This window comes from Rana temporaria, chromosome 4, assembly GCF_905171775.1.
Source record: "Rana temporaria chromosome 4, aRanTem1.1, whole genome shotgun sequence".
In the NCBI taxonomy this organism is placed as follows: Eukaryota; Metazoa; Chordata; class Amphibia; order Anura; family Ranidae; genus Rana; species Rana temporaria.
The window spans coordinates 139,182,148-139,196,105 of record NC_053492.1 but is presented as its reverse complement, the minus strand read 5'-3'; the positions used below and the strand labels follow the sequence as shown (position 1 = coordinate 139,196,105).

The following is a 13,958-nucleotide window of genomic DNA, read 5'->3' as shown; positions in this document are numbered from 1 at the left end:
GCAGAATTAGGGTAGCTGAGAAACAACAATTAATGGCAAAATGAAAATCAGACTCCACTCAGAAGGTAAAAAGCAAAGTTAAAACACAAAATCAATTTTCTTTTATATATTGCAGTTTACCAATCCTTAGATGTTATGGCTGCACTGGTGACCTGGCCAGCAACATCTCCTGTATTTAAGTGCCACTTCTCTGGATAAAATACCACAGGGGGCACCAGCATTGCAAGACTGGGGGGGGGGGGGTGAGTGTTAAACATACTAGCAGATTTAGATACACAAACAAATTGAAGCAAAACACCAGCTCAAGCTGCAGTTACACAAGCAGGTGTAGAACCCCCCCCCCCTCCTTTTGGGATAAAAGTTTTCACATGAATAAATAAAAGCTAATCATTGTAAGAACCTCTGTCAATGGTAAATGGTTTTTGTCTCACTTTTTTCAAACTCATACTTACCTAGGTGGATGCAACATCAGCCCAATGCTGCATCGGTTCCCCACCAGCTTTAAGACTGAAAACAGCGATCAAAAAACGTTCATCGCTTGGTTCTTAGAGCTTTGCGAGCATAGAGTGGGCAACTATTAGTCACCCGCTCCCTGTTCTGCCCCCCTGCGCTCTCTGGAGCTCTGGGCTGTGGAGGGGGCGGGAGCAGCTGGCTCAGCCTCTTAGCAGCTCGCTGAGCCAGTTCAGGATTGTGGGTGGATCCTGACTGTCACGATCTTTCACCAGCCTGGATCGCCTCTGTGACTTCAGCCTGCTCTCTGCTGAAAACAGGTCACAGGAGTATAGAAGTCAGGTCTCCCTGGAACCAATCCATGTGATGGTCAGAATGGAACTCAGCAATGGATCCAGGATAGATGTATAAACGATAAAAAGGAAAGAACTCTCATAGCGTAACATGTATATACAAAAAGGGGGGTTTTAATAAGTATTGCACTTACAATTAGTTAATAGGAATGTGGCATAAGAAGTACTGAGGAGCCGGAAGTCTCTCCACTCCGATGTCTCTCGCTACTCGGAGAAAAACACCGCCGACGTTCAGGACGGAATGCAATGACGTCACGGCACCCTACGATCGTTTTGTCTCAACAGGACTTCAACGGGGGATTATCCGGCTAATCCCCCGTTGAAGTCCTGTTGAGACTGATGCAAAGCAGTCTTTCCTTCTGGTAAGCAGGCAGTCTTAATTCACGGGTGCAGTGTGAGAACCTATCCCATTAGCAGAAACTTGGAGCACATTTTGATCACCTTTCTTGGACTTTTTCACTTAACCCTTTATCACTGAATGGTTTTTGGAGATTTTCTTTCTTATTGCACCATACTTTTCTTAAACCTTTTTCTGGCTCTCTTTATTTATTTCAAGATGAGCTTGTATTTATATATTTTTTCATGAACTATATTATTTATTATTCATCAGCGCTGCACTTCCTTTTGTTTTTTCCATGTTCTATTGAATTGTTGTACACAATTTTTTTAGTGCTAGCAGCTTACAGTCCACATTTATTCACTGTCACTTATTCAAACTTTTATGCTAGCGCAGCGTCAGCCTTTTTTTGTTTATAGGAGTATAGAACAAATGACACTCCTATGAGTGACAGGAGAAGTACAGCCAAACAAGCTTTGGCTGTACTTCTCCTTTAACTGATACTTTTGCAGGAGAGCTTGCTCTGTTGAAAAACAAATTAGCTTACTGGCTAGATTACCTAATGAAATTAAAGAAAAGAAAACCCCCCAAAAAACTAATGCAGCCATCAAATCTAAGAATTGGTAAGCTACAATATAATAAATGTTTTTCTTTTGGGTTCAATACCAATTTAAAGTAGAAGGAAAAGTAAACAAATCTGCTTTAAAATTCCCACTACCCCCCATTACACCACATACATTTCTGCATAAATTGCGGTCATGGGATCATAGAGCTCCATCTCCGCTGTGTAATGCGGAGAGCCAACAACATGGTTGAGCAGGGACGTCAACCGCTGGTGCTGTAGGCATTGTCGGAGCAGAGTTTCTTTCCAAAAGTCTCAGCAGTCAGCCAGAGATTTGCGGTCACATGAAAAAAATAAAGAATTTGCAGTGTTTATGCTAAAACGTACGGCACGGTATGCATTTTACACACGTGTTAAGGCCCACCTGGCAAAAGGCTGCATACATGCGTACGGTCAGTGCCAAGCAGTTAAAGTAGATATATTGTTTAGCTTTCTACTCAATAGTTCACCGCAGTTAAACATGAAACGTAAAAAACAACGGTCTCCTTATATATTTGCATGTAGCTCATCTTTAGAGATTAGCGTGTGCTCTTCTTTTACAATGCCAAAGCTCAACTCCACTCACCTTTGACCTTGACAGTAATGGCACATCAAGAATTGCAATTCACTATATGGCACACATGCAGATGATCTAAATTCAGTATGACTAAATAGGCTACATGAAAATTAATGTACATCTGAACCCCCACTTTGTGAAACAATCCATTCAGTTTAAAATAAAAACGAAAGGCAAAATATGCATGTATACATATAAAAAACAGAGGGTGGGGGGGGGAAACAGCAGGACACTGAACTTCCCAGTGAATAATGACTGTGTGGGAAGGGGGGGGGGGGGGTGGACATGAAATAAATCATAATGCACAAGAAGCAATGCTAGATTGTTGAATGGACTTGACCAATGTCATCAACCTAGCTACAGCCATAGTACCAAGTACTGCTGCAGATACAGCAAAACAGTGAAAAATAAAAGTTCAGAAAGCATATGATGGCTACCAACAGCGCTTCATCAAAACTCTCAGTTGCTACCAAACCAGAACTACCAGTCCTGGAAATTTAAACCGAAGATGCCGCTAATAGAGCGTACGCTGGGGGTATTCCTGGGAAAACTCTAATAAATCTGTGCTGATATTTCACCAAAGTCTCCCAATGGGGCTGCTAAAAAAAATAAAACTACAGACACCGTTCACTGCCCTACTAACACCAAACTCTTTCCTACTGACACCACCCATATTTTAGTACATTTGGGAGGCACACCCTAATACAATAGGCTGCGCACATCTATGGAGGTAGACCAGACCAAATACACCTACAGATGCACGGACAGAGAGAAGACCAGTTTCACACCACATGCAGACCAGTGCATTTTTTCTGCATCAAAAAACATATGGAAAGTAGGTTATGTAATTCTCAATGGCATAATTCACACCAGTGCTTGGGGGGGGGGGGGGGGGGGGATGCACTGGACTGCATCTAAAATGTGCATTCAGAAAGCATCTAGAATGCATCTAGGCTGCGTTTATATGGTGTGAACTGGCCCAAAGATCAAACATGTCAAAGAAATATTTCCCCGGTCAAAGTGTGCACATATGGAAGTGTGAAGGTGCAATAGAAATGTGGGAGGAGCTACAGAAGTACATGAATAAGTAAACTGTACATAAGTTAGAAAGCTACACCAGACCAGGCTGTGAAAAACACAACACATACACTATTTCTAAGATGAATCTTGTATAGTCCTGTAACACCTATGAAGTATTAGAGAAGAAATAAAAATAAATTCATATGGCAGTACTGCTACTCGGTGGTTTGCCCGACACTTGATGTTCACCCAGATCACGACCTTACATTGGAATACAATATGTTAGTTAAAGGCAAGGTTATGGATGAATAGAAATGAAACAAGTGATAAAAAGTAGGTCACTTGAAGGAAATCTAGAATTTATAAAGATAAATGTATCAACAAAAGACACACATTGGTCAGTTTAGGAGTCGTAGTAAAACAACCAGTTGGCATCCTTATTAGGGTGGGATCATACACATACACATACACATACACACACACACACACACACACTTCCTGTGTTTACCTTTGTGCATGCACAAAGCAGCTGCTCCCAATGTCAGACTGTCAAGGACATCAGCTTAAGGCACCGAGCCAACTGGAGTGGCTCTGTGCCGTGTGATTACTGCGATGGCCGATCACAAATGTAAAATAAGTGTAGTACAGCATTTAGAGTGTCTTGGTGGACTGCGATTATGGCGTTACTACTAGACATGTGCACACTGAAATATTTTGTTTCGGAATTTCGTTTTCGTCCGAAAAAATACAATTTAGTTACTCTGTATTTGAAGGCTTATGGTGTCTGTTGAATGTTCTAAGAAGATTCGACGGAACAGCTAAACTGTACGACGCAGCAATTGTACACTTCCGGTCGAATGTTCCACCTACAAGCTATAGAAGAATTCTAATGTCGTATGACACTAGTAATAATTATATTTATGAATTATTATTACTAGTCAACCAACATTTGAATTCTTCTATAGCCTATGGGCCGAGCATTTGACCGGAAATGTACAATTGCAGTGTCATAGTTTAGCTGCTTGTCGAATCTTCTTAGAACTTTCGACAGACACCATAAGCCATCAATGACAGATTCGACGTTTGTATGTTTGTCTCTGCTTTGTCGAAATGATCTACCCCAACACTGTATCCATCATGTCAAATTTTTTCCCTCTATGTAGAATAATCTTGCACTAATAGAGTTAAGGTTAGGCACATTCGACCACAGGTTCGATAGACACAGATTGTTATTGTCAGCATCATATTTAATCTTCTATCTATATCGAACTGTTGTAGCAACGAAAACGTTAAAATGCCACTGAACATCAATGCTGTTGAATTGCTTTGAGAACAAGGGAAGGGGGTGTTTATGTGGCACTCAGCATTAGTTTCCTTTAAAATGTTATGATATAATAAAATGTACAATATTACTACATAGTTGCCAATTCTTTGGGAAAATAAAAAAAAGGTATAAATAAATTTATAATCTCCATCCTACATTTAATATGTTCCATGCACTAGTAGTCATGAAAATGACCACTGTACTGTTCATAGCACTGAAAATATATAAATGCACTAGTATAATGGTTCTTACTGAAAAATAATAAAATATCTAATATACATACCACCTAAAAGACATCTTTATATTTAAAATAAGCATTTGTATGCACAGCGCATTTAAGGTAAAAGCACTAAACACTATATCCTGTAACACTGCACTGTGAAGATAGTTTGTGCATTACTATTTTTTTTATTTTCTTTAACTAACAAAGCAAATACTGTATCAGAGTGTGGGTGTAATGGCCAAGACAGCTTCTCATGCATTTCCTGCAATTTACACAGCATGTTCCACAAGGATCTTATTGAGAAATCGTTTTGGCCATTTAAGGAGTATAAACAAAGTATATGGAAAAATGTTACCCTGTCCCAGCAGAAGGTGACAGAGACTGCATAGTGGAGCAAATGGGCAGCAAATACTATTTACATGTCAGAATTTGGTGAGCACAGATGTAAATTTCTGGTTTGTCTGAAGAGATGCCCCTGTCTCAGTAAAATATAAATCAGGTCATATGGCAAAAAAAAAAAAAAAAAAAAAAAAAAGGCCTTTACAATTCCACTGTAGTCTCAGAAACAACCGCCCTTTCGGCTTCAAAATGCACCTAGAGTCTTTAAGAAGTCAAAATTCTTAAGTGCACTAATCCAGAGAAACCAAATCTGAAAAAAAAAATATATATATGAATTGTTGTTCAATAAAGACTTCCTACTCTTAAAAACATCAAAATGTTATGTTTTCAGGAAACCACATGGATGCCAACAGAAATAATAAAAAAAAAAAAGTCACTGATGTCAGGGATGATGCACATAGAAATACACTAAAAACCCTGCATCCCTTGCCACCCTTCAAACTTAAAAAGGCTGTGCTTCTCTCCAATAGCCACTAGAAGGTGCTGTGCACTATACAACTACACCATTTTGTCTTTTTATTTCCCCCCATTGAATGGCAGTACTTAAAATTTACCACCAATTCCTCTGGCTTCTGGGTGCGCCAAGAGAACTCATTTATGTATCCAGATATCAGAAATATAAAAATAGCCAAAAAATCGTTCTGACTCAGTATAACCAAAGCATCTCTTTGAAAGCAGCTCAACACTCACAAGTCCAAAAAAAATAGAATGGTGTTTTTCTTGATTTCTACAGATGCAGTTAATCAAATATAATTAGGTTAAAAGGTAGCCAAAAATGACCATAAAACACATGGTAAGCTCTTATGAGCAAGGCTCTCTTAACCCTCTTGTATTCTATTGTAACTGCACGGTTTCTCTTTAGATCATAAAGCACTGTGCAACCTGCACTATATAAATCCTGTATAATAGTAATAAAATTTAATCTAAAGATCATTTCAATATTTGATATATTAAACCTGAGGTTTTGGGATACATATTAATTGCAATGGTGGGTATCCCAGTAGCTACAGGTGGTTACTTCTGGTAAACATCTGCCTTGTTGTACCTGCTTCAGAGTCGATGGATACCGCCCTGAGCAGCTGTCTTTTGGTGCTCTGAGAGTCAAGCTGGCCATAGATGGATCAAAATGTGATGGTTAAGCAGGGAACAGCCAAATTTTAATCTAAAGATCGACTTCTGTCAAACAGGACTGTTGAAAAACTCTTGCCAGTTTGTTGCTGTAGCCACCGATTAGTGTATTCTGACAGCAGAAACGTTGCAACTGTCAGAATACAACTGCAAAACGGAGGAAAACTTTTCCTTCCACCTTGCATATGTGGATGAGGGAATTTGCTTGTTCTTTTTCCAAACACCCCTCATGAGGCATCTATGGCCAGTCTTAACAGCAGTCCCTGCCACTGAGAAAAGTTGTCCCTTACCCACCATTAACAAGATTCAGTCTTCCCTCTACCAGGGATCCTCAAACTATGGCCCTCCAGCTGTTGTAGAACTACACATCCCATGAGTCATTGTAACACACTGACATGACTAGGCATGATGGGAATTGTAGTTTGTGAACAATTGGAGGGCCGTAGTTTGAAGACCCATGCGGTCTACACCATTCACAAATGCGTACTACTACTACACTCCCACAATGCATCACATTCTGTAAATGGAAGGTGAACAGTTGAATGGAGGGGGGGGGGGGAGGAATCTCTTCCACCCATTAACAGAATGCATTGCATGACAATAGTAATAGGAATTTTGTGGAAGGTGGTGAATGCAGAAGGGACAAGTGAGCGGTGCAACTTTTCTCAGTAGCAGCAAAAACTGCTGTTAACTCCCGCAGCGTCAGAAGCTAGATGCTCAGGACAATAACTGGAAGATACAGCAGGGAGGATTTTGTACAAGAAGCAGCTGCCTGCAGGACATACACCATTACTTATACCTAATGTGTTTTGTGCTGTACACCAAAAAAAAAAAAAAATTCTACAGTAAAACTCAGCTTTTAAATTGAAATACAATTTGTGAAACTGGAGGAAAGTTTTCCACCTTGGATCCACACAAATAGACACCAGATACACATTAAGTCTCTGAGTGCTCACCACACCGAATGAAAGTTGTAGTGTTGCCAGCTGGCTTGTCACCATGCAAAGTATCTAGCATGATCTCAGAAGAACATTCGCAAGGACAAAACATTTATTGAATTTGATGTTGAAGTTTACTATTATTTTCTACTTCTCCCTAATTTTTTTCTAGGGCCATGGTGCACAATCAGTGGTTCTCGGGACCCCATCAGACTGTAGTCCGATTTTGTATCTAAAAGAACATTGTATAATGTATGGCAAGTCTAACAAGAAAGTTGACCACCGCTGTTCCCGACTTGTGGAGGTGCATTAAGTGTGCCCCACTCCACTTGGCTCTGAAACACTTTCTGCTGGTGATAAGTAACATATCTGCAAATGAGAAAGTGTCTGTTTAGTTTAGGTTGTCGCCTGGAATTTCAGAAATGTCTCCTTTGCATACCATGAATGGGTTCCTCTGGATCACCAGATGAAAAAAGGGAGCAGAATGGACAGATGCACTACAAGAATGTCTGAATGTAACACCAAAGCACTGAGCTGTTTTGCTCCTTGTTTTCTTTTCAACAATTAACTTAAATTTTTGACTGAAGCACACTTTTAGTTTCTAGAGCGGCAGTGGGAGGTGAGCAGTAGCAGCAGCTTTACAAAGCAGAAGACTAAACTGAACCTGTCAGAGCAGCTGTTATCCATTACGTTTAAAGCTCCCTCTCAATACCGGAGGCTGCAATGGGCAGAATGGATGTTGTGCTTGTTTTAGGGCAAGAAAAGCACCATATGATGCTGCACTGACGTGCTGCCCTGGAAATAGCATAGCTCTTTCCTATCATTACTTGGCTCTACGTGCACTGAATGGATCTGCAGACAGAAGAAGTCTAAAAAGTTTGTAGGAAATGGTCCTCCCAAAGTGCCATGAAGCCAATCTACCTTCTCCAATTCTGCACTGAAGGAATGTTCGGCATGAGCATCAACAGGTTGGATGAATTACAGAGGTTAATGAAAACCTGACAGCAAGTCTAACCCTTCACCACTATCCTTTTTATGCAGGATTTATAATGACAGTAGATGAACAGTATAGAAATCACAGATTCTTCGCAACTCAAGACTGCAAGCCAAACACGAGTTATAGATTGAACAACATTTTACTAATGTATGTTCAAAAAAAAAAAATTGAACAACCATTAGATTTTCCTAATGCTTAGGGGGGGTCAAATTGGCAATTGTCTCACTGTAGTGATGGGAATATTTCAAGGAGCAGGGTGGAAAATATTTTCTGAAAGAACAAAAACAATTGTGAATGTACATCGTTTTTCATTTTAGGGGAAAAAGAAATCATACAAAGCACAAAACGAACCTGCTCAATACATCAAGGATTCCATTCAAATAGCAGGTGTGGACAAAATTTTAAAAAAGGTCCTTCCAATAAAATGAGTTAACTCAATGATGGCAAGATGGAATGCTCCGATCAGGGGCTGACTGACAACTCACGGGGCCGCAGGGGCAATGGGAGATTATGGGGCTACACAGTATATACAGACAGAAAGGTACTGGAGAGGCGGGCAGCTATAATTTTTTTTTTTTTTTTTTTTTTTTAAACCCAAACAGATTTTTACATACTGTCCCGGGTTTTACTGAGGCTGGCAACCCTGATGGGGCCCTCGGGCAGTGCCCGAGTGGTCAGCCTGCCCCTGGCTCCGAGAAAAAATAAATTATATATATATATATATATATATATATATATATATATATATATATTAGAATTCCTGTACAAAGTTCTACTGGCGTATGGCCAACTATTTTTTTAAATCAGAAACAAGTTTATTAAAGAACCAATGTTTTACATACATGGGCGTATGGCCAACTTTAGACTCAGTGAGCTTTCGACTTCTTTTCCAGTTTCCTCCCACTATACAAAAATTTACTGGTATGGGAAAGTAGGTTAACATGGATTCCATTCAAACTGGCCCATGTGTGAGGCTGCATTCACACCTGAGCGTAGGTAGTTTTTTCCGGCGTTTTGTCATGCGTATACAGCGTCGTCCAACGTTTTTGTACTTTGACGTTTTTTTATTTTAGTAATAGGAAAAATGATCATCTTTTCATCACTTGTTGGTAGATTTTTTTTATCTTCTGCCTGGGTGAAATGTTCTATTGATTAAAGCGACAAAATGCCCGTAGCAAACGCTCGTTGTTGCGCTAGTCGCTTTAATCGAGCGTTTCCATTACTTTCTATGGGAAATAGAAACGCTCAAAAACGCCCAAACCGTCCGATTCGCGACAAAAGAGGGTCCGGAACTTGTTTGAGCTTCAGGCGTTTTGGAGTGGAGATGTGAACCATCTCCATATGGAATAATGTATTTTTTCCCCCTCTAGCGTTTTTGAGCGTCGCGCTTCAGGCGACAAAACGCTCAGGTGTGAATGCAGCCTTAGAGTCTGCATTACTGTAATAGCAACATTAGATGTGAATGATATATTCCACAAAGCACTGCATGGGCCCATGTAAATGAACAGAAATAAATACAAAGATTTGCTTTCAAAGCCTGTAAGTACAGTAGGTTAAAAAAAATAAGTTCTCCTACATATAATACAACTAATGGGTATGTAATACACACAAACACAGAAAAGTGGTATCCTATTGCAGTCAGACTCATTGGCTCGACCTTGCTGTCTACATTACAGTAATCTGGTAAACTCATAAAAGCAGGTTGCTTTGGAGAACATCTTGCAGTGGATCAGTTAGGAACTGCTCACTGGCTGACGTCAGTCATTAATAAATACAGATTGTGGGGTTTTGCCAGCTTCCTAAGATCACAGCAGCCAATTGTAACTAATAGGAGCCCTGTAGTGAAAGCACGTCTCAATGCGCTGCCTGGCTGGGGACATTTTTTCCATTGAGAGCTGAACTTTGAAGATCTGCCATTATGAATATTGTTTGGTAATGTAAGACGGTTTTAAAGGTTTCCTTTTCAGAATCATTACCTCTCCATGTTTAAAAGGCAATTAACACGTTTCTTTTTCACCAATCCAGTTTATATCAGGCAAAGAATATTTTGTTGGGTTATGTTACAAAAAAAAATTGTAATAAATTGTCTACAATGGTTTATAGGCACAGCAATTTAAAGGATATGAGCATCTTTTTTTATAGCCAGGATTTCTATATAGTATAGTAGAGCTATCGAATACCTATGGCTATACATAGCGGATGACCTATAACTGTTAAAGTCTTATATGCTATATTATGTTGGCACTTTAACTTATTCTAGATTGTAAGCTTTAATGAGCAGAATCGTCCTATATTGAATTGTATTGTAAAGCTGGCCAAACACCATACAATTTTTTTATCCAATTTCCTTAAAGCCTCGTACACACAATTGGACTTCCATCTTACTTTTCTGTGGAATTTTGTCACGAACGTAGTGACGCAATAGACGTACTACGTGGTTTTTCTGCTCTTTAGCGCCACCCTTTGAGCAACTTCTGCTAATGTTGTCTTATGGTTCTGAGCATGCATGTTTGTACTTTGGATTTTAGTCTAATGGACTTGTGTACACACAATCGGATGATCCGACGCAACACTTTTGTTGTCGGAAAGTTTGAGCGAACATTTGTCCATGGAAATTCCAGCAAAAATTGTCTGATGGAGCATACAGATGGTTGAATTGTGGGATCGTGTGTATGAGCCTTTAGATTTACCTTCAACTGTGTAGTACAAAGGCCTGCCTGATTACACACAAATTGAAAGTGTTTAGATTTGACCTCATATTATATGGTTTTGGTAAATCTAAAAGGAAATCTATAGAAGAAAAATTGTATAATGTATGGCCAGCCTTACTGTACCGCCAGCCCTCATGTTGTAAAGCGCTGCACAAACTGTTGGCATTATATAAATCCTGTATTATTAATAATAATAAATACTCTGTTACATATCAAAAAGAAATGGAAATATATTCACTGGACTTTTTCTAAATCCAATAAAGAAATTCAAAGTTTAAATTTTTATATTATCTATCTATCTATCTATCTATCTATCTATCTATCTATCTATCTATCTATATCTATATATATAATAAATAATAATAATAATAATAATAATAGAGCCTGCTTATTCAGCAGACACACACAATTATATTATATCAACAATATGAAATACGATCGGTTGCTATGGGTTATCATCATCGACCCTCACTGTTCATTTTTAATTTGCAGAAACATTCTAAAATTAGGTTTATAAATCAGGAAATCACAGGCATTTTTTTTTTTTTATAAAAAAAAAAAATTTAAGTTTCAGAATTTCTCGCTAGCATAAAGAAGATTGCAGCGATTCACCCAAACCACAACGTTCTTAACTCTTACAATTCCAAATAACTGCACACACTTTACAGAAAGTAAATCCAACGAGCAGGATCACAGCAACACCCATTAAACTGTCTCTTTAATCATTTACTAGGCTAATTAACTTGTGTGTAAAACAAAGCATGGCAATATCATGCAGCTTTCAATGTGCGACTCCTTGTAAGTAAAGTGACACTAAACTCTGGTTTTAAACAATATTTTTTTTTTATATTATATTCAAGTAAATATTTTTAACTCAAAAAAATGCTTGTATTGCAATCCAGCTTCCCGTTAGAAGAAGGCGACTACTTTTATTCACCATGGTCTCACTGTATATAAGAATGTAGCTGACCTGCTTGCTCCTGAGATGGACTAGGGATCATGGTGAAGTGTGCATAGAGAAGTGCACATGGTCACTCACAACCAGAGCATTTTTTCTCAGAAAATAGGTGCAGGAACTCAACCACGACCCCATTCAGATTTCACAAACAGTAAAAGGGTCTTAAAGGGGCATTAAATACCAGGATTGCATTACATACAGAGTTCAGGGGGTTACACACAGAGTGCAGAGCTGTCACAGAAACCAGACTTCTGTGTTTACAAGTGATTGTGGTGAGCAGGCACCAAAGGGTCTGAGCCAAAAGGTGGTGGAACGGAGTTCCCTCAAGTTCCCCCTGAAAAAAAGCCCTGCTCACAACTAAAGAAGCAGTGCAGGTTTGGGAGCTCACAATTGTTACAGAAAAATACAAAAAACAAAAACAGAAGAAGGAAGAATTCCATGCATACAAAAAATAAATATATAATTAAATATATATTTATATATTATTTTTTTATTTTATTTTTTTCCCCCAGAGCCATTAAATAGTGGATGTGTATGGAATATTTTTGAAGAACAAGGATGAAGTTTAGAATCACTTTCCCTAGTTTATAACACAAAGCATGGGCAGCTTAATAATGTAGCTAGCAGGGCGCGACTCCTTGTAAAGAAATAACTTGGAAATCAACAATGTATCCATTAAATGTCTTCCGCTGTGTTCATGTTCTAGTTTACTGCCCAGCATGATACTTGATTTGGACATAAATGAAATAAAACCCCAGGGTCATAGAACAATGCACATTCCAGAACCCCCAGATGATTAGAACAAAGAATCTGGCAGATCCCACCATATAAAGTGCAATTGTAATGGGGGATGTGGATATGTGCAGAGGAACGTGTAAAATAAACACAGCCTGCTGTCTGGGACACTCAATGAATCACTGTGTGAGCACCTTACAAAGAAAGCAAGTTCCTCCAAGTCCCCAGATCACAGCAAACCTCTACAATCCACAGCATGCTGCCCAACCCACATGTTATTCATTCACTAAGCCCTTACTTCTATATGCATGTCACCTATACCTGATCATGTACCAGATGACACCTCTATGTAATCATAGAGGGAATGTGCTGGAGCGATCAGTGCTAACATATAGGATATGCCTATTTAATGCATAGCTTTCAATACAAGTCCTTGTATATAACATAATGCATGTATAACATAATAGAATAGATGATGGACAGCAATTAGGAGACAGTGATGACAGCCAACCCCTATGATGACACCCAGCTTACCTGTAGAGATCAGAGGTTTCTCTGTGGCTGTGCTAAACTGATATAACCCAATCAGATAGACGGCTAGTCTGAAGAGTTGGAAATGCACAGAGCCCCAAGGCATTCTTCCTTGTGGAGAGTAGCAGGAGCAGCTGAGAATGACTGAAGTGTGCTCACTAATGAGAGGGCTAGGCAGCACTAGAGAGAGCAGCCAGCTGGCCCCTCCCCTCCTCTGCTGGCCTGGGAAAAGAAGGGAGGGAGGGGGGAGTCATCAGCGACCCCCAAGCCTTCCCTGCCAGGGTGCACTGCATATAGTGGTAGCACAGTACTCCTAGCAAAGATTTTATCTTCCAAGTTTTCATTTCTTAAAAACATAACACTTTTTTTGTTTATACAGGCATCAGTGTAATGTTACTGATTTCACATGCATTTATTTCATGGGGATGGGACATAGACAAAGCAGAGATGAAATGACTCAGAAGAGCAGCCAGGCTCTCCAGGATCTGCTGATAGTGCAGAATATTTAGAGAAAACAGCAAGATGCCCAAAATTCTAAAGCTGCTGTGTGATCACTGATTCCTATTCCTGGCAGTGTGCTCTGTGCTCTGATCCATCTTCATTCAGGAGTACTGTGCTCTGCCAGAAAGTGGCACGTCCCATAGGGGTGCTCTGTGCTCTGATCCTTCTTCATTCA

General features: G+C 39.4%; 1 protein-coding gene across 2 annotated transcripts in view; it reads right to left on the bottom strand.

Annotated features, from left to right (window-relative positions):
- The window catches only part of PLOD2 (procollagen-lysine,2-oxoglutarate 5-dioxygenase 2), a 175,869-nt gene extending 162,413 nt beyond the window's left edge, over nt 1-13,456 (bottom strand). Inside the window, exon 1 of one of the 2 annotated variants that reach the window (XM_040349105.1) lies at nt 13,286-13,456. In XM_040349105.1, the coding sequence (XP_040205039.1) occupies nt 13,286-13,388 (103 nt within the window). In that variant the 5' untranslated portion in view covers nt 13,389-13,456. The remainder of the gene's footprint in view (nt 1-13,285) is intronic. The other variant, XM_040349106.1, reaches the window with a different exon arrangement.
- Between the last annotated feature and the right edge of the window lie 502 nt (nt 13,457-13,958).